At 38.6% G+C, this 27085-nt stretch overlaps 1 protein-coding gene across 1 annotated transcript; it reads left to right on the top strand.

Moving 5' to 3' along the window:
* Positions 1–4216: 4216 nt before the first annotated feature.
* On the top strand, positions 4217–26214 carry LOC138952875 (L-asparaginase 1-like). Its single transcript, XM_070324620.1, has 11 exons — positions 4217–4480; positions 6069–6168; positions 7175–7286; positions 7566–7691; positions 14081–14164; positions 14398–14527; positions 15797–15912; positions 17066–17245; positions 19141–19254; positions 19859–19927; positions 25095–26214. Exons 1-11 carry the CDS (start codon positions 4405–4407, stop codon positions 25173–25175), a joined length of 1188 nt encoding a protein of 395 aa, XP_070180721.1. The 5' UTR covers positions 4217–4404; the 3' UTR covers positions 25176–26214.
* The last annotated feature ends 871 nt before the right edge of the window (positions 26215–27085 follow it).

Raw genomic sequence — 27085 nt, 5'->3', positions numbered from 1 at the left:
GTTTAGCTGCACGCGGGGACTATGCACGAAACAAACGGCTGTGGTTCACAAGAACTCTAGCGATGGCTTTTGACAGTTCAGAGGAACTGGCGATGCCTCTAAACCGTCGTCTGCTACGAGAACCACGACCTTGCGTGATCCTGCTTCCGGGCTTTTCTTTTCTCAAACTTTCAAAACTTCGAATTGTACTGATCTTGTCTTGATGAAAAAATAATTCTTTTATGATTTAAGAATGTTTGAGTAACAAGCTGTCAATTTATTATTTAGATTTTAAAAGTTAGGTCCAGCGCCAAAACGCACCACGGTCCGATTGTCTCTGAGCAATCGGCGCAAAATTAATTCTTTAAAAATCGCTCGCTCTTTACGTAGGGCACCTAGGATGTTCCCGTTTGGTGAGCGTTGACAGTATCTGTGATGGTTTACGGGAGGCTTACTGTGCCTTTAAAATCGAATATTCACTAACAGATATAAAAATGATGGCATTGTATTCCTCATCTTCTGAATTCACAAAATGTATAGATATGTCATGTTTGCTCTAAATATGTGCACAGAATTAAAGAAAATAGGTTAAGTTAATATAGTCTGTCCGGGTAGCTAGCGGAGGACGTGTTTAATCTAATATATACATTTATAAGAATGGATGTAAGTGTAAGTGTGTGTGTGTGTGTGTGTGTGTGTGTGTGTGTGTGTGTGTGTCTGTGGTCGCTATACCTCAGAGATAGAAAAAGGGAAGAACAAGATATTGTACATGCACACTGCGTATGAGCCGCACATGTGCACCTGGGTTTTAGTTTCTTGATTCATTCTTTCCTTTCTCAGATTATGAACCTCCACTTTATTGAATAAAGCCTAAAAAGTGCAAGGCCAGTTCAGTTCCTGCTGTTCATATGTAGCAAGCACATAATGCAAGTGACATTTGAGATTCTCTATCGCTCTTATTAAGAGAATAATGCAGAAAATAAAATCAATCAAAAAGGTACCGGAAGGTTCCAGAATGAAAGGAAGGTAACTTTTACTTTGCTTTATCTGGAAGGGAGGTATACGTATCTCTTGCTATGCAAGCATACCTTTTCATTCGCAAAGGGTGTAAAGTGATGAAGTTAAACTTGCTGTTCTCGAACATTAACTCCGCCAAGGACGGTCCCAAGCCCGGCTGAAAAAGGAGGAGGGTTGGGCGTGGGGTTAGCACCCCCTCCCTGTAAAAAAAGACTTCGCTACAGAAACGTCAACAACAGAAGCTGTTGTTGGCGGCCCATACCCTGACAGGAGTGACGGGCATTGAGTTGAGTTGAGTCTCGAACATTCTCAAGAAGGGGAGGTAACTCATATATACATATATCTTCTTCTTCTTCTGCGTTCGTGGGCTGAAGCTCCCACGTACACTCGTGTTTTTGCACGAGTGGAATTTTACGTGTATGACCGTTTTTACCCCGCTATTCAGGCAGCCATACGCCGCTTTTGGAGGAAGCATGCTGGGTATTTTCGTGTTTCTATAACCCACCGAACTCTGACATGAATTACAGGATCTTTTCCGTGCGCACTTGGTTTTGTGCTTGCGTGTACACACGAAGGGGGTTAAGTCACTAACAGGTCTGCACATAAGTTGACCTGGGAGATCGGAAAAATCTCCACCCACCAGGCGGCAGCGACCGGGATTCGAACTCACGACCTCCCGATTAGGAGGACGACGTCTTACCACCACGCCACTGCGCCCATCCTATGCATATATCAAAACCATGTTAGCAGAATGTTGATATATATGGCAACACTCTGAGATGGTAGCACATGTCTCCAAATGATTTTGAGGTCAAGAAGTACTTTAAATGTCGTAAAGATTTCAATTTACGAATTAGCAAGGGAGGTAACTCGGCATTTGTCTCCAAACGTTTGTTTTTGATAAAAAAAAAAAAAGAATTTAAATTTTTTTTACCCCATATTTTTCTTTAATCGTGGTTCTTTGACATATAACTCAGAAAACTCATGCGATGGTTCTTGGAACAAATTCGTAAGGGGTTCTGCTAATGCCCCGGGCGAAACCGGGTCCAGACTGCTAGTTATTTATTTTTAAAAAAACCCATTAAAAAAACCCAACCCTTGGCAACTTTTATGAAGTGATGAAGAAGAAAAGTTGTTTTTTTTTAGAGCGAATTAGTACTATCTTATGTTAAAATGGCTTGTTTCCAGCTTTTGCAGTTTGAGCCCTGTACACGAGGGTGGTGGAGCCCTGTACACGTACATTTAAAAAAAAAAAAGGTAACATTTATACCTGAAAAGCGTACCACGCTCAATGTCACATTTTAATATATTCGTTTGAACTCACTTGCTTCTAAAAATTGTCACGCTCATAGGACAGAGCCTGACCGAGGAATGCAGTTATCTAAAAAAAAAAACCACCAGAACTTGACAGGTGTGTAAAAAAAACGTGCACCCGACACAGTAGAGAGGTCAGTTGGGTGCATTACTGAGTCTCGTTCGGGGTTAAAATGTGTCCATTTTTGGTCGTATTTCTAAAAACAATTTCGAGGGTAGAGCAAAAACGGTTAGGTATAGCACTTAACCCTTTTAACACAACTTATGTAAACGACACAAACACACTTGCATATTGGGACACTGCTATTGATGCATTTTAGTTATAATACATCACATTACCTGATCAAATGACCTTTGTTCCTTCAAGCCTCTTGTAATCTCCAGATTTTAAAAAAAATCCCCAAATCGAACAATATCAACAAATAGGCCTACGACGCTGTCACAAATCTAAAACAGAAGCCTCAAAAATTAAACCGATAACATGTTAATCCTCATGCAATCATGAATCCGCTGAGACCAAATAAACTTTGTTGGCTTCGATAATTACACCAAAGTAATTATTAGTTTGGAAGTAACACTACTTTTGCGCTCGAAACCTGGTTGACTACCGGACTGCAGAATGCTAGCGTAACACACGGCTATTTTACTGCCGTAACACTTCCCCCGACGTGATGCTTCGCAGAGACGAGAGTGACCCCTCTCGGTCTTTAGGTATGGTTAGTCGAGACTATCAAAATGTAGTCTCGGCGAACAATGGTTTATGGTGATGATCTTTTAATTTGAAGCCAACAGATTTAATAAATGTTTTTATATTGCTTCACACGACTTGTTGTTAAGTATTGCATTTGTACCTAAGTAAAGGTATGTTGATGTTTAATTTCACCACATTTTGTCACTTTGCCAAAAAATAGTATTGTCACTATTCAGTCAGTAAGCTGAGATCTTTCAAACCAAAACGCGCAATGATTCGTCTTCAGTGCAAAGGACAAAACCATTCGTCGACATGTCTTTGTGATGCGCGATGCCCCGGCGCTGCACATACCAGTGAAATGGGCCACTGTTTCGGCATGTTTCTGAAACGCCTCAACGGTTATAATGCTGAATAGGTAGCATTTGTACACTGAATGGGTTTTTTAAAAATCCAAATTAATAATCTCGAAGGCCGTGAATTCGCCAGGCCGCATTTCTCCAAAATGGTTCAAGCAATAGTTGTCCGTTTGTAACGAAAAAGAGGATTAAACGAGACGGGAGAGAGAGGTGGAGGCGGAGGGGAAAGAAGTCACGAGGCAGAAAGAGAGAGAGAGAGAGAAAGAGAGAGAGAGAGAGAGAGAGAGAGAGAGAGAGAGAGAGAGAGAGAGAGAGAGAGAGAAGGGTGCATTCCTGTTCATGATTTTCAGTAGGTGTCTGTAAGTGTGTGTGTGTGTGTGTGTGTGTGTGTGCGCGCGCACGTGTGTGTGTGTGTACGTGCGCACGTGTGAGTGTGAGTGTGTGTGTGTGTATTGACTGAGTCTGTGAGTCTGTGTATGTGCGTGCGTGCGTACGTTCGCGCGCGCGCGCGTGTATATATATATATATATAAATTTAAATACCCGTTATACTACAGAACGTAGAACGATTCTTTTATATTTAAATTATATATATTTGTGTGTGTGTGTGTGTGTGTGTGTGTGTGTGTGTGTGTGTGTGTGTGTGGGTGTGTATATGTGTGTGTCAACGTGTTTGGCAAAGTCGGTTTTAGTTACGGTACACTTGTCATGAAAAAGTGGAAGGAGGCGGGGATAAGGGCATGCCGCGCGAAAAGAATCGTTCTACGTTCTGAAGTATAACGGGTATTTAAATTTGTCTGAAAGTCTACGGTGCACTATTTCTGAGACTCAGCATTAGTGAATGTCAGTAGCTACCTCGGTTCCCCTTGGCATCTGCATGCTTGAGTGTTTTGTCCGTCCTACCATTTTTCAGAAAAAGAAAATATAGACCTAGCTTTAAACAAGGAACCTATTTGTAGATGCAACAGCACTGTCGTTTGCATTGGTCCAGTGCAACTCTAAATAGTTGCTTCGAGGAACTCTATTCCTGCACTGATTCCCAACGAGGATGTCTACCGCAGATGAGCTTCGTGTTCTGGTAATTAACACGGGGGGAACATTTGGCATGAAAAAAGGTGGACAAGGTACGTTTTTCATTGCTCGCTCAGATTAAAAAACAAATAATAAACAACTACAACCCGCACACACACAAACAAATGAACAAGAAAACAATGGAACGCTTTGTCTAGTCTAGTAGCAAAGCCGTTTCCCTCAGAAGGCAACTTGGTTCTGAGTAAATGCCGATTTGGCTGCTTGTCTGCCTAATATTTGTCTGACAAAAAATCAGTCCAAATATAAAAAATAAAAAATAAAGAACAACAACGACGACGACGACGACAACGACAACAACAACGACAACAACCCAATTATGTATAACAAAAACACAGTTGTGAAAGAAACAACTGAAAGTAGGCAGAGACTTTCCTCCGACATAAGTACAATCTCTTAACAAAGCAAAAGAGATAGTGAAATATATATTACCGGTCCTATCCTGTCAAGCCTTCTTCCATTTTTGTTTTGTTTTGTTTTAAATCTTTGACAATGGCTTTTTAAAATTGAAATTATTTGATCATATTTATTTACATTTAGAAAATAATGTTACCAATACCATGTATATTCATTATATTTGAAAAAAATAGTTGTTGATTGAGAAATTTCTTCTTGATTGAGACTTAGTTTGGTTGATTGATGCACCTTTATGGTTTTACTTGCTTGGTTGATGCATTGATCAATTAAATGGTTGGTTGATTGATAATGTTTCTACTTATATGTCCACGTTCAAATGTAAATAAATAACTTACCAAATTTATTTGACCAGCTAGAAAAATGTCTTGCCACGATAAAAAAAACAATCCGCGCAAATATAAAGTAAACATCTGGAGCAAAATTATAAATTTAATGATAATGATACGTTATTATCAAAACGATAATGCAACACTGAGCACGTAGCGGATTTTTCTTAATTAGTTATAACAACTTAAAAGCATATAAAACGGAGACAGTTGACACTTGTACGTTTGCATTGTCGCTGTGGAATACGGTATAGGTTATAGGTTACAAATGTGAACGCTAAGGTTTTACAATCGTCATTAGTACTCCCATTAATAACATTACTTACAGTTATATATATGCAATATCATGTTACTTTGGCCAGAGTTTTAAATTCATATAGACGTAATACGAAACAAATATTTTTTGTTTAATCTTGGTGTGAAGTATTTTTTCTAAAACTAGTTTCGTAAATGAACACCTTTGTCAACGACCATTTTTCATCTGCTCAGTATCTAGCGAAATTAACATGTTACACTTGCGCAAACTCAGACACAAGACAGACAGACAGACAGACAGACACACAGACAGACACACAGACAACTCACTCACACACCAACAAAATAAGAAAGGTATGTTTTTGAAACGTTTAATTATTAACAAAACAAAACGTTACGTTCTCAGATATATCGACCCAGCGGTCTTTTCATAGCACAGACAGACATACACTTATTATACAGAAAAAAACTTACATGTATCTGAAAAAATGTTCAGCCGCTTGCAGGGAAGCCACAAGCGAGGCAATGATCAAATTTGTTTTCCACTCACACACCGTGTGATTGTCTTCAACATACTATACGTTTCTGTCCTTTTTTTGTTCTTTTTAAAAAAAAAAACTTGCAGGTTATACGCCATCCTCGGGAGATCTTGAGGATTTCCTGAAACGTTCAGCAATATTTGGGACATGGAGAAAGGCCACTAAAAGCTTTATCATCAATAACAAGTGAGTAATTTACCAGAAAAATACATTTTGGGAAGAAAGACAGTTGACTTAATCACCATTTCACAAAGAAAAGAAAAAAACCCGAAAAAAACAAGCAAGCAAAAAACCCCACCCATAAACAAAAAAACCAACAAATAAGCAAGCAAACAAAAACAAACAAACAAACGAACAAACAAACAAGCAAACAGAGATTCAAATAATTTATGTTTAAAACCACACGTTGCCGTTATGTTTATTGCTATCAAACACTTGAAATAACAACTGCCAAGTCTAATTACTGTCAGAAGGAAGCTACCCAATATTTTTCCTATTGTTGGTATTATCATTTAGATGTTCATTCGCTGTAAGTGATTTTTTGGTGATACTTTCATGAACCACAGTACGCAATAAGGTATTCCGAGGTTTGGAAATCCACGATTTCCTTAAAAAGTTTAAAAACTGGAATATTTGGTTTTTGGTATCAACTGTGTAACATGCAAGGTCAGATGGTAAACTGGTCAGTATGGTGTATATATTTTTGTTGAATTCTCTATGCGTTGGTAGCATGCGTCTGTGTAAATCAAGTATATTTAAATCCCATTAAAAGAAGTTGAATGGTATGGAAATTCGTAACAAACACTACAGTGCAGAAACTCTGAAGGTTTTAGTCCGAGATAGTCCCCCGGACAAGATTTTTAGCTTTTTAAAGGAGATCAATATTTTTTAACAGATACGCACGCACGCACGCACGCACGCACGCACGCACGCACGCACGCACGCACGCTCACTCACACACACACACACACACACACACACACACACACACACACACACACACACACACACAAGCACCACCACCCTCGTCTCGTCTATGTTAAACATTTAGTCAAAACCTGTATAAATGTAAAAATACAGAAACAGTTTTCATATCTGTGTATGTTAACGTGCCTTCGACCGTTGGAATTCATTAATGTGTCTCAAGTCATTCAGAAGAATTCATGTCAGCGCTCTGTATTGACCATTACAGGGACGGAGATCCTCCTGTGACAGTGTCTTACAAACTGTATGCACTTCCGAAGCTGCTCGATTCATCTAACATGAATCCGAGTGGTTGGACTGAAATAGCCGAAACGATACAGGTACTATTTGACATTTTCATCGAAAACTAGTTGACAGATTTCGTTTCTTCATATATCATCCGGTTTCATTGTACGGTTCAAGTTTCACAGATTCTACAGTGTACACCGCGGTTAGTTTTCGAGGATTGTTGTTGTTGTTGTTGTTGTTGTTGTTGTTGTTGTTGTTGTTGTTGTTGTTGTTGTTGTTGTTGTGTAGTTGTTGTTGTTGTTCTTGTTGTCTTTCTACAACTACTGTGATAGTTATATTAAAGTGTAGAGCACTTGGACCACCTTTTTCAGGATAACTACGGAGAATACGATGGTTTTGTAGTGATTCACGGAACAGATACCATGGTCTACACTGCGTCTGCTCTGTCCTTCATGTGCGAAAATCTTAAAAAAACCGTCGTTGTAACAGGGGCTCAGGTGAGCGCAATACTACCTTGTTTGGAGAGAGAGAGAGAGAGAGAGAGAGAGAGAGAGAGAGAGAGAGAGAGAGAGAGAGAGAGACAGAGACAGAGACAGAGACAGAGAGGAGAGACAGAGAGCGAGAGAGAGACAGAGAGACAGAGGGAGGGAGGGAGGGAGGGAGGGAGGGAGGGAGGGAGGGAGAGGGCAGGGCAGGGCAGGGCGGGACAAGCCAGTTATGAGAAGAACAAAATACGCTTGAGTTATGGATCCGAAAAGAATTTCTTCTTATTCTTTATTCTTTTCTGATTCCAAAAATATAATATAGATGTGTTATGTTTAAAATTTAATAAAGCTCAGAAAAATAAAAAGCGCGCTTTTTTTTCTTTTTACATTTAGTCAAGTTTTGACTAAATGTTTTAACATAGAGGGGGAATCGAGACGAGGGTCGTGGTGTGTGTCTGTGTGTGTGTGTGTGTCTGTCTGTCTCTGTGTGTGTAGAGCGATTCAGAGTAAACTACTGGACCGATCTTTATGAAATTTGACATGAGAGTTTCTGGGTATAATATATATATCCCCAGACATTTTTTTCATTTTTTCGATAAATGTTTTTGTTGACGTCATATCCGGCTTTTTGTAAAAGTTGAGGCGGCACTGTCACACCCTCATTTTTCAATAAAATTGATTGACATTTTTGTAAAGCAATCTTCGACAAAGGCCGGACTTCGGTATTGCATTTCAGTTTGGTGGCTTAAAAATTAATTAATGACTTTGGTCATTAAAAATCCCAAAATTGTAAAAAAAATGTTTTTAAATAAAACGATCCCAATTTACGTTCATCTTATTCTTCATCATGTTCGGATTCCAAAAACATATTAATATGTTATATTCGAATTAAAAACAAGCTCTGAAAATTAAAAATATAAAAATTAAATTTCCAAAATCGATTTAAAAACAATTTTATCTTATTCCTTGTCGGTTCCTGATATATATATATATATATATGGGTGCGTCTCAGAAACTGGACCTTTTGTGTGTGCCATAATCAAATTAGCCCACAATTGAAACATACTGAATTTTAAATCATGATATTGGTATTTTTGAGAAGTAAAATGAATAAAGAAATAGTACAAACAAAACTGAGTATTTTGCATGATTATTATGAAGGTTGTTTTGCGAAAGAAATGATTAAATGCGTGAAAAATGGAGGTCTGATCTGTGACATGAACCATAAACTAGTTTTGTACCTCACTACAAGAATCGTTTAGAATGTCCAAGGACTGCTATTTTTGTTATGTGTGTTTGGTTTAAGTGTACTTGACAGTTGAAATGTTATTTTGTCCACAGAATTGTTTTTTTAAACGAAATTAATCGCTTGAAAGTTTGCCATCACTGTCGTAACATAGGTTTCCACACGCGTGCAACAGCAACAAGTCCTAAATTTGAACTTTAGAATTTGCATATTCATCTTCAACACGATCTTGACATGAAAGGGCATAGAAACTCGCTAAGTTAAATGTTATTCAAGTATTATTTTCTCAAAATTGCATCTGCAAACTAAGTTGAAAGTTGCGCAATATGACATGCTTCTTCAAAATTCCGTTACGATGGTGAATAATAATAATAATAATAATAATAACGATTACTTATATAGCGCGTAAACCTCGTGGTGACGAGCCCAGAGCGCTTTACACTTACACAATCATAATACAAACAAGGAAAGAGAACTAAATCCGAATAAATTCAAACATGGTCACACACACCCACACACGCACGCACACACACATGCACACACACACACACACACGCGCGCGCACACACTCACACACAATCTTTCTTTCGTCATTGTCAATGTTCAGGTAACCCGCAATGTCATTCCATGTACGCATACGTTATTCTAGTACAACACACACAGGCACATACACATCCTCATGAACGCCACACTTTAGTATATAATACACGTGGCAGCGCCGATGACTCACCGATCATGGGATCTCCTTCAGAGGTCTAACTTAAACATGTGTGTTTTGAGGGCTGTTCTAAAGGCAGATGGTGACTGGGAATCCCTAATGCTCCGGGGGATTTTCTCCCAGACAAGAGGTCCCTGGTACTTGAAGGATCTCTCAAATCCATAGTTAGTTGATTTTCTGTTTCTTTTTGGTTTACTAAGTACATTGGTATCTGTTGCAGAGCGAAGAGAGGAGAGGTTTGAATATTTTGATAACATCTCAGAGAGATAAGCAGGTCCTGTACCATGAAAGAAAGAGAAACAAATGCATGCAATTTTGTATTGAATACGACTTCTTACAGGCAGCCAGTGAAGGGATCTCAAAACAGGTGTGATGTGGTGTCTTTTAGGGGTCTTTGTGATTAATCTAGCGGAGTTGTTCTGTACTTTCTGCAGTTTTTCAATGAGATAGTCAAATGAACCAGAAAGAAGGGCATTTCCGTAATCTAGCCTTGAAAGAACGAGAGAGCAAATGAGGGTTTTTGTAGCATCGGAAGAAAGGCAGTGGCGTATGGAGCTAATTTTTCTCAGTTCATAGTAGGCATTTCTACAAACAGTGGAGACTTGTTGTTTGAAGCAGAGAGTTTCGTCGAAGATGACACCGAGGTTTCGTACTTGAGAAGCCAACTGAATATCAGTTCCAGCTATAGAGATTTGGGCAGGAAGGGATGGTTCTGCAAATAATGTTCAGAGTTTTGAAGAAAGATTAGAATTATTTTGCGCGTAGTGACTTAGAGGTGCGGGTGACTACGCATGCGCAGTTACAGAGAGAAATAGTTCAGGTTCCAGCAGCGAAGAAAGATTTCGAGAATGTTTCCGAAGTCTGTGATTTTGTTACGACAGTGATCAACACCCAAGGTTCTTAAGAAAAGGTGAGTTTTTGCTGCTATGATATTCTATGAAGTGAAAAATTAGGCTAAACATTTGTTAATAATAGTTTTTCTTTCGATTTCACGTAGTCAAAACTTGACTAAATGTTTTAACATAGAGGGGGAATCGAAACGAGGGTCGTGGTGTATGTGTGTGTATGTGTCTGTTTGTCTGTGCGTGTGTGTGTGTAGAGCGATTCAGACTAAACTACTTGACCGATCTTTATGAAATTTGACATGCGAGTTCCTGGGTATGATATCCCCGGACGTTTTTTTCTTTTTTTCGACAAATACTTTTGATGACGTCATATCCGGCTTTTTGTAAAAGTTGAGGCGGCACTGTCACACCCTCATTTTTCAATTAAATTGATTGAAATTTGTGTAAAGCAATCTTCGACGAAGGCCGAACTTCGGTATTGCATTTCAGCTTGATGGCTTAAAAATTAATTAATGACTTTGGCCATTAAAAATCTGAAAATTGTAATATTTTTATTTTTTTATATAAAACGATCCACATTTACGTTCATCTTATTTTACATCATTTCCTGATTCCAAAAACATATAAATATGTTATATTTGGATTAAAAACAAGCTCTGAAAATTAAAAATATAAAAAATTATGATCAAAATTAAATTTCCGAAATCCATTTAAAGGAACGGTAAGTGTCAATGTTTTCTTTAATTGTAAAAGTTGTATGTTCAATGGAATGGTAAGTCTGAACAAAATAATTACTTTATTTTGTTTTTAGCCAGTGAATGTGGATGCATCAAAATCTTGATAGACATTAAACAAATTCATGTTAGTGAAACTAGTACACATATTGCATCAATCTTTAGTTGAAATCGCAGGTACTTGCGTGTTTCAGGTGCAAGAGATTCGACCTGATGAACTGGTGGTAACGTTCCTTCGAAGGAAACCGGAGGGGAACTACTATTGCTTTCCAGGGATCGATGATATTTCCTTAGTCCCTACATCTGATGCAACCATGATTCGTGACCCCACCTTCAATGCCAGGGGGCATTATTTCTTTTAAAATAAATTAATTAACTGCAAGTGGCAACTGTTCTATATGTAACCAATGCCTTTGGTTTATTGTCTTAACAATTGAATGAACCACTTTTGAACATTTGCATTCTTCATGTCAAACCTTATAATACATGTCTGGTTGTTCGTTTCCGAGTTACGTCGGTGATGAACTTTTCATTAATGTTTCTCTTTTTTGGGGCAAAGTTTGCTTGATTTTGTCCAGCTTTTTTTCTTTCTGTTCCTGTTTTAGTGTTTGGCATTTTACCTAAGAAGAATCTGGTTGCAAAATCAGCTTCATTTAGTAAAGTTTGTGGAAAAAAGCATAACCGTTTCTTTGTTACAAAAGTGATGTTTCCATGTTACATCGGTGACCATTTTGCATTCTTTTGGGATAACTTTCTAACATTTTGTCTTAGAGCAACAAATCTTTGTATATATGCTATTGTGAAGGTTAAATGTCAATAAGACTGAATGAATGCCATGTATCAACATGTTCTGATCAGGATATCATTAATTAATTTTCATTTTTGTATTGAAATTTTGACGAATGCATGGAACTTTGAAAAAAACATTATTTTGTTGTTTGCATGTAGTCATTTCATATTGAACTCTATAATGGCTTGTGATTCAACAATAATAACTGAATAAAAGTCGTTTTCAGCCTTATAAATGCAGTTTTTTTGTCTTTTATTGTTTCCATGTTACACGGGTGATTTTGCACACATGGTCCAAATAATGCTCAATATATGGCAAACTAAAGGCAATGTTATATTTTTTCTTGTTTAAACTGAAAAGGTACACCCTGAGAAGTGTGTAAATAGTATTATCAACGTTTTCTGGGAAGATTTTACTTTTGGTGATAATGTCACAAACAGAGGACGAGATTCTGAGACGCACCCATATATATATATATATATATATATATATATATATATGGTATGTTTGGATTAAAAACAAGCTCAGAAAATTAACAAGTCGCGTAAGGCGAAAATACAATATTTAGTCAAGTAGCTGTCGAACTCACAGAATGAAACGCAATGCCATTTTACTCGTAGCATCGTCAGGCCACCGCTCATGGCAAAGGCAGTGAAATTGACAAGAAGAGCGGGGTAGTAGTTGCGCTAAGAAGGATAGCACGCTTTTCTGTACCTCTCTTTGTTTTAACTTTCTGAGCGTGTTTTTAATCCAAACATATCATATCTATATGTTTTTGGAATCAGGAACCGACAAGGAATAAGATGAAAGTGTTTTTAAATTGATTTGGACAATTTAATTTTGATAATAATTTTTATATATTTAATTTTCAGAGCTTGTTTTTAATCCGAATATAACATATTTATATGTTTTTGGAATCAGCAAATGATGGAGAATAAGATAAACGTAAATTTGGATCGTTTTATAAATTTTTATTTTTTTTTACAATTTTCAGATTTTTAATGACCAAAGTCATTAATTAATTTTTAAGCCACCAAGCTGAAATGCAATACCGAACCCCGGGCTTCGTCGAAGATTACTTGACCAAAATTTCAACCAATTTGGTTGAAAAATGAGGGCGTGACAGTGCCGCCTCAACTTTCACGAAAAGCCGGATATGACGTCATCAAAGACATTTATCAAAAAAATGAAAAAAACGTTCGGGGATTTCATACCCAGGAACTCTCATGTCAAATTTCATAAAGATCGGTCCAGTAGTTTAGTCTGAATCGCTCTACACACACACACACACACACACACACACACACACACACACACACACGCACATACACCACGACCCTCGTTTCGATTCCCCCTCGATGTTAAAATATTTAGTCAAAACTTGACTAAATATAAAAAGAACAGAGATACAGAAAAGCGTGCTATCCTGCTCAGCGCAACCACTCCCGCGCTATTCTGGCTTGTCAATTTCACTACCTTTCCCACGAGCGGTGGACTGACGATATATCAATATGAGGCTTATATCGCGCGTATTCCGTGGGTACAGTTCTAAGCGCAGGGATTTATTTATTTTATGCAATTTATATCGCGCACATATTCAAGGCGCAGGGATTTATTTATGCCGGGTGAGATGGAATTGTTTTACACAATACATCACGCATTCACATCGGCCAGCAGATCGCAGCCATTTCGGCGCATATCCTACTTTTCACGGCCTATTATTCCAAGTCACACGGGTATATATACGATCTTCATGAAAAAATGCAGTGCGTTCAGTGTCAGTTTCATTCTGTGAGTTCAACAGCTTGACTAAATGTTGTAGTTTCGCCTTTTGCGACTTGTTATTTTCTATACTAGCTTGTCACCTCAAGCGATCACGTTTTCCACGTAAATATGTCAACGCTTTCAGTCAGGGTCGCGGGGTATGAAAAAACATTTTCTTCGTGAAAAACAGTGCGTTCAGTTTCATTCTGGGAGTGTTGGGACAGATTGACTAAATGTATCAATTTCGCTTCAAGCGACTTGTTTTGATTTTAACCATATGTGTCCCTTGAAATCCACCAACCAGATTCCTATCTACGAAGCTCGGAGCGATGCAAGGGACAACCTCATAAACTCCGTCATAGTTGCAGCAACCAGTAATATCAAGGAGGTAAACCACAACCACCATTTTGTGTATTTTTGTCGTTGGTGTTTACTGATTACATCATTAACCAACTGGTGAAACAGTCACCTTTAAAAATCAAATTGAAATCACTCACCTTACTTCAGGAACTAGATGTAGAAGTTAGCATAGTTCATGAGCAAAACAAGTTCACAAAGAACGAGTAACGTAGACTTCATTACCGCATAACGAAACTCGAGCAGATACCTTTTTATGTTCAGGTCCTGCTGTGCTTCGGAAGTGAAGTGTTCAGAGGAAACCGTTGTGTCAAGAATGACAACGCACATTTCGCAGCATTCATCTCTCCAAACCATCCTGCCGTTATGAAGCTTGGAGTCCGCTTTGAAAGGGGTGTGTGTGTGTGTGTGGGTGTGTTTGTGTGTGTGTCTGTGTGTGTGTGTGTGTCTGTGTGTGTGTGTGTCTGTGTGTTTGTGTGTGTGTCTGTGTGTGTGTGTGTGTCTGTGTGTCTGTATTAAAGAGCTTGTTTCTTTGTTTGTTTGCTTGTTTTTTTTAAATTTGCAAACATGATATCCAGCGTTTGGTTAGTTTATTAGATTATATACAAACATATCCAGTTAATATTTGCACATTAGTGAACCTCAAATTAAGAATATTGTTACAAGTGCCGAAACAGGTTTTCATGACGGAAAAACACGTCGTAAGTACCCATTACTTAGTCTTACGCAGTATGTGATTTTATTTATTTTTGCCAATGATTCTCTTTGAGTTGAATTGCACACTTACATTCTTTGTCTCTTCCTCCTCCCTTTCCCCTTGTTTCTGTCTCTGATTCTCTGTCATTTTAAAGAGTTATTGTCACTACGATACAGTACAGATGTTGGCTTTAATAAATGATACGTCCCTCACGGGTTATCTTTTTGGCGCTAGCCTGCTATTCTACAAAGATAGATTTCTCTTTGCGGAGTCACACGTGTTTGAAGTATTCACGCACGATACACAAACATTACGGTTTAATTTTTCTTTTTTCATATTCAGTCAAGGGTGGTCTCTTGATAGTGTCCCCAGAGCTTTCCCCCAGTTGTTCGATAAATAATGTTATTGACGTCATAAGAGGCGGCACTGTGGCGATCGCATTTTTCAATCAAATTGGTTGACATTTTAGTTTAACAATCTTTGACTCGATCAGTTCTGACCATGCCCATGGGATTGGATTTCAGATTTGAGGCATACAAATCAATAAATGAATTCACTAATTAAATTCGACTTCAAGTAAAATGTGGAAGAAGAGACACAAACGTGATTTCATTGATTTTTTTCTGAATCCAAAAATATATAGAACTGTTATGTTTGAATTGATATTTAAAGTTTCTGAACTTGCCAGGTGCACGGAGCCCCCAGGGCTTTCAGTCCCGTCTCAGACAGCTATCCCTTTGAAAAAATACCAAGTTTGTTTAATTGACTTTTATGCAAGGAGACAAAAAACGCTTTTTTGTTTTTACATGTACTGATAAGTTTTAATATTTAGAAAAACAATAGGACGCAATTGCAACTTGCGGAATTCATGGGAATAAATATTTTTCCAGGCAGATATAACAATATTTATTTTTTGTTACCACGCAATGAGGTTTAGCAACACTAATTTTGTGTGCATTTTTGCAGATGTTGGAGGAGACCCCCCACGGATGTATCCTGGAAGAGAACTTGCGATTTGCAAATTGCCGAAAGACTGTAAAGTGGGCATCCTCTACCTGTATCCTGGCATCACTCTGAGAACGGTACATATTTATCGAGTCTTGGAATTGTGTTTCTTTCCTTCGTCGCCCAGGATAATGGAGGTAGAATATTTATCGAAAATGTCTTCATCCGACCCACGTTCTTCGCATATGTTTGGATGGATAAGGCATACATTAGTTTGTGTGTGAGATCTACCAATGTAAAGAAATGCTGGATTTTTAAAACTCGATTATGATATTGAAAAATAACGATATCGTTATGTTTATTGACATGTATTGCTGTATGTGATTTTTTTTAGGATTTTTTTTAGGGGGGGATCTTATGTCTAAGCATGGCACATAAGAATATTAGATGTAAATTCATTAAATAGTTGATTGTATAGCTTCTTGCCTGTATGTCTCACAAACACATATTCCAAGAGCAAGTACATATTCAAAGAAGAAAATAAACGAATTAAAGCCTGAGGTATTGTACATCAAAATGTCAATTTCCATTGTAGGTCAAATACATTTGCACATTATCTGTTGCTATCGTGATTAAACAAAGCACTAAAAAAATAAAATAAAAAAACCACCGCTCAAACACTTATTGTAAGACCTTCCTCGTGTGTGTTGTCATTTATTTCACACCCAAAACGCACTCTGTAGCTCTCGGCGAAATTTTAAATACAAGTTCCACTCGGGCGAAAGGTAGGACGAAAATTATGACTGACGAAAAAAGGCGTCACAATGATAATTTCCGTCTGGGATTCCCATTCAAAACACACAGTGTGTGAGTGTTGTGTGGGTATGTGTTTGTGTGTGCGTGCGAGCGTGCGTGCGTGCGTGCATGCGTTTTTGTGTGTGTGTCTTCCTGTGTATTTTATGTATTCTTTGTTTTGGCATGTGAGCCTGTGTGTGTGTTGAAGTTGTGTCAGTAGAATTAATAATGAAAGAACTTGTGTTGATTGGCCTGTCTGTTTGTCCGTATAACACACACACACACACACGCACACACACGCACACACACACACACGCACGCACACACGCACGCACGCACACACGCACGCACGCACGTACACACACACGCACGCACGCACACACACCCACACACCCCCCCCCACACAGTCACAATCTTGACTAAATGTAAAATAACACAGTATCATTTGTTTTGTTGAAGTAAGTGACACATAAACATGTTTCTTGCTTTGTCTAGGTTGAGAGAAACATCCAGAATCTAAAGGGGGTGGTACTTCTGTCCTTTGGAGCCGGCAACGCTCCCACTGATAAAGACTTCCTGGATACCCTGAAAGACTCAACCGAAAGGGGAACACTGATAATAAATGTCACCCAGTGTCCCAAAGGAGCTGTTAACGCCGCGTATGAGACTGGCCAGGTGACTGTCGTTATTGAGGATGTTTGTCTTGACTTGACTTGACTCGTTATTGAGGATGTTTGTCTTGACTTGACTTGACTCGTTATTGAGGATGTTTGTCTTGACTTGACTCGTTATTGAGGATGTTTGTCTTGACTTGACTTGACTCGTTATTGAGGATGTTTGTCTTGACTTGACTTGACTCGTTATTGAGGATGTTTGTCTTGACTTGACTTGACTCGTTATTGAGGATGTTTGTCTTGACTTGACTTGACTCGTTATTGAGGATGTTTGTCTTGACTTGACTTGACTCGTTATTGAGGATGTTTGTCTAGACTTGACTTGACTCGTTATTGAGGATGTTTGTCTAGACTTGACTTGACTCGTTATTGAGGATGTTTGTCTTGACTTGACTTGACTCGTTATTGAGGATGTTTGTCTTGACTTGACTTGACTCGTTATTGAGGATGTTTGTCTTGACTTGACTTGACTCGTTATTGAGGATGTTTGTCTTGACTTGACTTGACTCGTTATTGAGGATGTTTGTCTTGACTTGACTTGACTCGTTATTGAGGATGTTTGTGTTGACTTGACTTGACTCGTTATTGAGGATGTTTGTGTTGACTTGACTTGACTCGTTATTGAGGATGTTTGTCTTGACTTGACTTGACTCGTTATTGAGGATGTTTGTCTCTTTAGAGCAACTGTTCAAAGAAGGGTATCATCATTATGCGATGGGGGTAAATCTACATGAATACTCACACTTGGAAGAGAAGGAAAAGGAGGAACATTTCGTTAGAGGTTAAATAAAAACTCATGATCAGTCGCCAGGATCTGAAATGATGCCTGACTTGAGTGAATTAAAAAAATCACGTCTCTCAACGCAGTCCTTAATTGGCATGGTCCCTTTCTTTTCTTTCTCTTGTCCCAAGAAACTCCTGATTTATTAGAAGCCGTTTGTTGTTAAAGGCACAGTAAGCCTCCTGTAAACCATCACAGATACTGTCAGGCTTTTACACACAGTACAAACACCCTTCCATTTGAATGCTCACCGAACGGGAACACCCAAGGTGCCCTACGTAAAGAGCTAGCAATTTTCAAAGAATTAATTTTGCGGATTGTCTGTCAGACAATCGGACGGTGCTTTTTTGCGCTAATGACCTAACTTTTGAAATCTAAATAATAAATTGACAGCTTGTTACACAAACATTCTTTAATCATAAAAGAAATCTTTTTTTTATCAAGACAAGATCAGAACAATACAAAGTTTTGAAAGTTTAAAAAAAGATAGCCCGGAAGCAGGGTCACGCAAGGTCGTGGTTCTCGTAGCAGACGACGCTGCCTGGCGCCAGTTCCTCTGAACCGTTAACCGCCACTGCTCTAGTTCGCAGCCGTTTCAATGTTGCATTTCAGATTCAAAGGTACACAATAACGTGCTATTGCAGATAAGCTTACAGAGATTTGCATTGACATGACAAACTGGCGGCTAAATTGTGAAATAAGGGAAACTGGATTACACGGGTTCACGATGGCTCAGAGGTAAGATAAACCACGCAAAAATAAATTCTTTGAAAATTGCTCGCTCTTTACGGAGGGCACCCAGAATGTTCTCAAGCGGTGAGTGTTTAAATGAAATGGTGTTTGTACTGTGTGTAAAAGCCTGACAGTATCTGTGATGGTTTACGGGAGGCTTACTGTGCCTTTAACAATACAACATTTGTGATGATTTATTTTGACAAGTGTGCACAGCTAGAAGTGTTTGGAATTGCTAAAATAAAGGTAATAATTTCTTGATTTTGGAGGGCTTGTATTTGCTCATATAATTGATTTTGATGTGTGCACAACTTTGAAAGTGTTGCAAATTGCTGAGATAATGGTACAGGTTTTTCACATTTGGTGGGTTTGATTTTGTGCAGATGCTGAAAGGGAGCGGAGTTGTGTCAGGGGAAGACATAACCACGGAAGCGGCTTACTGTAAACTGTGCTACTTGCTCGGCAGAGAAGACCTCACGTACGAACAGCGAAAACGGGTCAGTGCGTGCGTTGTACACGTATACTTTATTACTGAACTGTTAACAAGAATGTTGTCCAATGTCTGAAATACGTTTAAACAAATTTGACTTTAAAAGGTAAGATTCAAACACAAACAAAATGTTAGCGCATATTTTTTTTAACGGAATTTTGCAATAATTCACAAATTTTCTGCGTTGTAATGCAGCCATGATTTTCTAGCTTATTGTTTGAACCCAGTCTGGAGAATTTTGATGAGTCCGTGCGGACGGCGGCCGTAGTCGAAAAAAACCCCTTAACGTTTAGATTTTCTGGGATGTGTATGACGTTACAGAGCTCTTTGAACTTCACACACTTCTACCGTTTGGTGACATCCAGAAACGATGAAAGTCTTAGTTGACTCATTCTACATTTCAAGGTCAAAGCGGGTCAAGTTTTGGTAAAAAAAATAAAATTGAAAATTGAGATTTTTTCAAATAACTTTCAATTAGAGCTTGACACAGCTAGTTTGTCAAAAATTATTTCGTCGTTTATTGTCCATGTTTCTGGTGAGTACATTTGCATTGTTATCTTATTTGTTTTTCTTCTCACCTGCAGTTCCATTCAAGATTGCTTTATTTTCAGGAACTCGGGAAGCCCCTCCGCCAAGAAATGACGCAAGGTCTAGTTGAGGTGCCCGAACCCATGCGAGAGGTAAAGTTTTTGTTTAAAGGCACAGTAAGCCTCCCGTAAACCCTCACAGATACTGTCAGGCTTTTACACACAGTACAAACACCATTTCATTTAAACACTCACAGCTTAAGAACATTCTAGGTGCCCTCCGTAAAGAGCGAGCAATTTTCAAAGAATTTATTTTTGCGTGGTTTATCTTACCTCTGAACCATCGTGAACCCGTGTAATCCAGTTTCCCTTTTTTCACAATTTAGCCGCCAGTTTGTGATTTCAATGCAAATCTCTGTAAGCTTATCTGCAATAGCACGTTATTGTGAACCTGAATCTGAAATGCAACATTGAAACGGCTGCGAACTAGAGCAGTGGCGGTTAACGGTTCAGAGGAACTGGCGCCAGGCGGCGTCGTCTGCTACGAGAACCACGACCTTGCGTGACCCTGCTTCCGGGCTATCTTTTTTTAAACTTTCAAAACTTCGTATTGTTCTGATCTTGTCTTGATGAAAAAAGATTTATTTTATGATTTAAGAATGTTTGTGTAACAAGCTGTCAATTTATTATTTAGATTTCAAAAGTTAGGTCAGAAGCGCAAAAAAGCACCGTCCGATTGTCTGACAGACAATCCGCAAAATTAATTCTTTGAAAATTGCTAGCTCTTGGTTTAAACAATGTTTTATTAAATCAAACATGATACATAAATACAACGATAAACAATAGGGACACGAACTCAAGCAAACGCTTATATTACGCGCCCTACGAAGTAGGAAAATAACGCAAATATGATGTCGGACATGCAATACTTATCAATGGTTGAACTATCTACAAGAAGAGCATAGTTAAAGTAAATCAGAAAGAATAAGAAAAAGCTAGCAGGAGGAAGAGGGGAGAGGATGGAGGAGGGAGGAGAAAACGGTAGGTACATATAAAAGATGAAGTTGGCAGCGCATACAAATAAGAATATACATAGTACATTACAAACCATAGTCCTGTGGCAAGTAAGCAGTAGCTCGCTAAATATACATTTGAAAAATGCATATAAAATAAGGTTTGTTGGCTTGAATATGGGTACTGAGTCAAATCAACAGAAACGACCAGATTCATGGATAAACGATTGGACACTTTCAAAAACAAGCTTGTTAGTGCAAAGAGAAAGGTTTTCGCTACCATTTAACAATATTTCAACATGTCTGTAATTAACAGGAAGTGCGTTTATTGTAGACAGGCGAGCATCTACGTACAAAGGACAATGTGTCAAATAATGGTCAGCTGTTTCGTTCGGGTAGCCGCAAGCGCACTGTGGGTTTCCCTGTAGGTGGCGTTTACACAGGTCAGAATTCAAATTACTCATGTTTAGGCGCATTCTGCAGTGGTGGATCTCTTCCAGTCTTTTACCACAGTAATAATAGGCAGGTACGTTATAATCAGGAGTAGATAAATAGCGTTTGAAATCGCTGATTGAGTTAGTTGTTTTGATGTTGTCTGGCAAGGTGTTCCACAGGACAGTAGTAGATGGTATAAAAGATCGACGGTATAATTCGGTTTTGCACATGGGGACTCTTCTTTCTAATGGTCTTCTATGATGGTAGGGGTTAACATCAGAAGTTAAAGGTGGCAAGAGATCTGATAAGTAATGAGGGCATTTGCCATATACCATCTTGTAATATAAAATCAGTTTGTGTCTGCTCCGTCTTTCTTTTAGGTTACAAAATCCGCTTTCTTTATACAGTTTTTCGTGGCTTGTGCCGCGCACACCACCGATTATAGTCCGAATGGCTTCCAAATGTAGTTTTTCGAGTGCAGTTGACCAGTACTCTGTGCAGTTGTCCCATATGATGTCTGCGTAGTCAAAATGTGGAAGAACAAAAGATTTATACATAGTTTCCAGACTTTTACGATTTAATCTATATTTATAATATCTTAAACAATTAATTAATAAGGTGACCTTTTTTATAATGCTTCTCACTTGGAAGTCCCACTTACAATCATTCTGCAAGATTACGCCAAGGTGTTTATGTTGGTTCACGTTTTCCAAAACAATATTATTAAAAATGATTGGTTCGGTTGGTATATTATCACGTTTTATGTCTAACAGTTCCGTTTTTGCTTCGTTAAATTTAACTTTCCACTGTTTTGCCCAGGTATTAATTTTATATAGGTCTGCGTTCAAAATCTGTGCTCGTCTAGTTGGATCTTCTAAGGACATAGACATGCTCGTGTCATCAGCAAACAACTTTATAACAGATTCAGTATCATTCACAATGTCGTTAATATATATCAGGAATAGCAAGGGGCCTAGAACAGAACCTTGTGGAACACCTGCCGGGATACATTTTAATGCAGACTTAGCACCCTTAATAACAACCGCCTGGTGGCGATTTGTTAAATAATCGTGAAACCATTTCAACAATTGTCCTCTAATTCCTACTAGTTCCAGTTTATATAATAACCCTTTGTGCCAGACTTTTTCAAATGCCTTTGACACATCACAAAAAACAGCTTGAGTGGTAATTCCCATATCGTAATTTAAACAGAACTCGTCATAAATAGAAGCCAGTTGACAACTGGTAGAGTCACCAGGATAAATCCTGACTGTGCCGGTGTTAATATATCATTTCGCTGTAAAAAGGTGTAAACATGGCTGTGGACACAGCGCTCCATTACCTTCCCAACACAACTTAATAATGAAATTGGTCGATAATTGTTACAACAATCTGCTGGGCCGGCTTTGTAAATAGGAGTGACATGAGCCGTCTTCCACAAACTAGGATATATACCTTCTCTAAGGCTTCTATTAAACAAATATGTCAGGGGTTCTGCTATGGCATCAACAGCAACAACTAGAAGTCTGTTGTGAATGAGATCCGGACCAGTGGCTTTACCTTTATCAAGGGCTTTGATAACCTCTTTAACCTCGTCGACTGTAAGATAAATCTCATTAAGTTCGCTGTCGAGAAAATCAGCTTGAGGCAAATTGTCGTCTGGCGTTTTAAGAACGGAATTTTGTATGAAAAAATTGTTCAGAACGTTAGCTTTTGTCCTGGTTTGACTGGTAAATCTTGCCTTCAAAATTAATCGGAGGAATTTCATCAACACCAAGTCCTTTCTTGTCCATAAATGACTTTACCAACTGCCACCACTTTTTAGTACCAAAGGAACCTTGGTCGGAAATGCGTTCGTCTAACTCTATATAAAATTGCTGGACTCTGTCTCGCTTAGCTGCTGTAACACGATTACGCGTCTGACGATAACTCAGCCAATCTTCTAAAGAGTTACTCGTTTTTGCTCTCAGGTGAGTTTGATCTCCCTCGTCGATTAACTTTAAAATTTCTGGGGTGATCCAGAGTGCGTCTTTAGGGCGTACAACAACTTCTTTAACAGGCATGAACTGCTTTGCAACATTCATAAAAGTTCTACTAAAAATATCAATGCTATCATTAAACATTTCATTCGTCACCATACCTGTCCAATCAACTTGTGAAAGAGCGTTACAAAACCCTTCTATATTCAATTTATCGTAATTGAAAATAGTTCGTTTAAAGGAGTTACTTACATTTACAGCTAGCTCTTTACGTAGGGCACCTAGGATGTTCCCGTTCGGTGAGCGTTCGGTTCAAATGGAAGGGTGTTTGTACTGTGTGTAAAAGCCTGACAGTATCTGTGATGGTTTACGGGAGGCTTACTGTGCCTTTAATAGTACATGATTACTTCAGCCCTTTTTACATTTAGTCAAGTTATGACTAAATGTTTTAACATCGAGGGGGGAATCGAGACGAGGGTCGTGGTGTATGTGTGTGTGTATGTGTGTGTGTGTGTGTGTGTGTGTGTGTGTGTGTGTGTGTGTGTGTGTGTGTGTGTGCGTGCGTGTAGAGCGATTCAGACCAAACTACTGGACCGATCTTTATGAAATTTGACATGAAAGTTCCTGGGTATGATATCCCCATATGTTTTTTTCATTTTTATGATAAATGTCTTTGATGACGTCATATCCGGCTTTTCGTGAAAGTTGAGGCGGCACTGTCACGCCCTCATTTTTCAACCAAATTGGTTGAAATTTTGGTCAAGTATTGTTCGACGAAGCCCGGACTTCGGTATTGCATTTCAGCGTGGTGGCTTAAAAATTAATTAATGACTTTGGTCATTAAAAATCTGAAAATTGTAAAAAAAACAATTCTTTTATAAAACGATACAGAAAAGCCTGCAATCCTTCTTTGCGCAACTACTACCCCGCTCTTCTTGTCAATTTCACTGTCTTTGCCGTGAGCGGTGGACTGACGATGCTACGAGTATACGGTCTTGCTGCGTTGCATTGCGTTCAGTTTCATTCTGTGAGTTCGACAGCTACTTGACTAAATGTTGTATTTTCGCCTTACGCGACTTGTTTCTTCTTGTTTTTGACTCACCTGAGACATTTTGTTAATGAGGCGTATAGTACGTGTTAACCGTTTGTGGACGAAAAAAAGTCTACGTTGAGGTTTTCTCGGATGTCACTGACCTCTGAAATTTTACACGCGAATAGGGTTTTATTACCTACAGACATGTCGAATCTCAAGGTCACAGCGTGGTCATTTTCAGGTTAAAAAAAACCTAAGTCGCCTCAAGCGAAATCACTACATTTAGTCAATCCTTCGAACTCACAGCATGAAATGAACGTACTGTTTTTTTCCACCAAGACAAGCTTTGTCGATTCTCGTGGCCATAAGCCAGGAGACACGCTCACGCAGGAACGCAGTAGTGCACAGCGAGTCGCAGGAACGAGCGCTTTTCTTTATTCTTGTTCAGTCTCTGAGCTTGTTTCAACCCGAACATAACATACAAGAAATGATAGAGAATAAAATGATATCATTTTTGAACATTTTAATTTCAATTAGAATTTTCAGATTTTTAATTACCAAAACCACTAATTGTTTTTTAAGCTTCCAGCTAAAATGCAATCCCATAGCCTTTACCTCTGTGTCCCGGTTCATCATCGTCACAGTCTTTGGGCAGGAAGGCAATGCTAAATCGTCAAAGCTCGCACAAGTAAGGTATTTATACCACGTGAGCTATTACCGCCATCCAAAACCAAAGCGGGTAAACCTTTGGGTAGTTAAAGTTCCTTTATAACAAGTGTTTTGTTTTGTTTTGTCCAATACGCTGCCTTAAAATGTAACGAGTTTTTGTTTGATAACTTTGCAGTCTTAATTAATTTCAGAGATCTCCATGGCTGGACTGCAGATCATCAGGACGAACGATGTTATCCAGCAGCTTTTGGCGTAGTCAAGCTTGGAGGTGAACAGCGCTGATCTAACCTCTTCGACATAATTACTGTTCGGCCAGTCGGAAGAGAAAAGTCTACTTTCAGACCGTTTGTGTAAAGGGACGCCTAGTTTAAATTTTTATTTCTTTTGCGTTTCGGTACCAGGTCACTACAAAAACAAATAGATAAATAAATAAATACACGAATACATAAATAAAAGATGACATAGAGGGATAAATTACCAGATACGAAGAAAACAACAACAAACAACCTAATGGCCACCAAGCGAAGTAGAAGGGTGACAGCTTGGGTACTTCAACAGCCCCTCAAGCTATTTGTTCTTCTTCCTGTTTTCTCTGATTCTTTCTTACTTTACATCGATCTTTCTCAAGTGTAGTGCGTACATGATGGTGACAGTTAGCATCCTTACCTGTTTGTCGCAGTCATTTTTTCCATCATTTTGAAAGTTTGTGTTAACACATGTAGCCTTATTTGAGATTTTGTCGTCGATTTTTTTCGCACTATTTCAGTATTTGTTTAAATGTTTAAATCCTTATTTTTGAGTTACCTTGTTTGACTTGTTTAATGTGTAAGTGTATGTATAGTCATGATAGTATTGTCAAGGATAGTAAGATGTAACACGTGACCCAAGTCTAGTATTCCAACCATTCCACTGTAACATTATGACTGTGACATTATTGTTTTGTATTTGCCGTTTGCGGATTATTCCAGCTTTGTGAGAATTGTGTGTACATATGAATAACTTATAAAGTGCTTTATTTTTTAAAATATCAAACTGGAACAGTTTCTGTGCAGTTTTCTTGATTGTCTGAATCAAGTTGGGTAAGTGTTTTATGGATTTGCATCTTGCACAATTGTTGAGATTTTCGATTTACTGCACAAAACTTTGGAATGTACTGTTTTTGTTCTATCACTGTCAGTGAATAATTGTTACTATCAGAGAGACAAATTGTTCGTCTCAGAGAGAAAAATGGAGTGGAGAAATTTGTGTTGGTTTATTGTGTATTTATTGAAGTTCTCTCTGCAACTCAATACATTTGACTTTTATATTCAGTGTGCTAAATGTTGTTGCTTTTCTTCAGTGAGTGCAAAGCTGCATGAATGTGCTTTCCTTTTGATGGATTTCTAACCTGGGCTCATATTCTTGAAAAGTCTGCAAAATTGTGTCCCTCAGAGTCAAACTGTCGTGTAACTACCGCCCGGTATTTGTTTGTACAGCCCGGTAATTATCTATTTTCACTTGGTATTCATGTGAGCCTGGTAGAAGGTCAGCAGCTACCAGTGTTGGTTATTTTTAGAATAGGAGATTCCCCATGCTTGCTCTTCTCTGCGCACGCGTTACCGGCGTTTCCGCCGGCGTGTCAGTTTCAAAGTCAATACACCAGTTAACAGTTTCGGCGTTTACATGGAACGAAGAAGGAAAGCGGAAGAGGAAGCAGTACAAACACACTCGCAAAAAACGATCTGCGCACGCGTTTAAATCAAAGGGGGGAAAAAAGGAAAATTGCGTGTTTGTGTGCCCGATGTAATCCTTAGAACCTTTACACTCTTTCTTCGAAAACTCAAAAGCAACTTCAGGGCTGGAAGACTACAAAATTGCACTTTCTGCCAACTGAATCTACGCTTTCTCAAATCAACCGGAACAGGAAGAAGAAGAACAAACTTTCGAAAAAACGATCTGCGGATGCGCATTTTCTCAAAAACAGGAAACCGGAAGAGAAAGAAGAAGCAAAAGTGCTCGTAGAAAAAGATGTGCGCATGTGCGAATCTAAAATGGCCGCGGAACTGTTAATCGGTGTATAGCAACAACCCAATCAAACTGAATGAAATAACCAGTCGCGTAAGGCGAAATTACTACATTTAGTCAAGCTGTGGAACTCACAGAATGAAACTGAACGCACTGCATTTTTTCACAATGACCGTAG

This window comes from Littorina saxatilis, linkage group LG17 (genome assembly GCF_037325665.1).
Source record: "Littorina saxatilis isolate snail1 linkage group LG17, US_GU_Lsax_2.0, whole genome shotgun sequence".
In the NCBI taxonomy this organism is placed as follows: Eukaryota; Metazoa; Mollusca; class Gastropoda; order Littorinimorpha; family Littorinidae; genus Littorina; species Littorina saxatilis.
This window is presented reverse-complemented; position numbering and strand designations above follow the sequence as displayed.

Coding starts and splice junctions, on each gene's coding strand:
- LOC138952875 (XM_070324620.1), top strand. CDS start 4,405: ATGTCTACCGCAGATGAGCTTCGTGTTCTGGTAATTAACACGGGGGGA. Junction 6,169..7,174: donor AGCTTTATCATCAATAACAA/GTGAGTAATTTA, acceptor TGACCATTACAG/GGACGGAGATCCTCCTGTGA. Junction 7,692..14,080: donor TCGTTGTAACAGGGGCTCAG/GTGAGCGCAATA, acceptor TCCACCAACCAG/ATTCCTATCTACGAAGCTCG.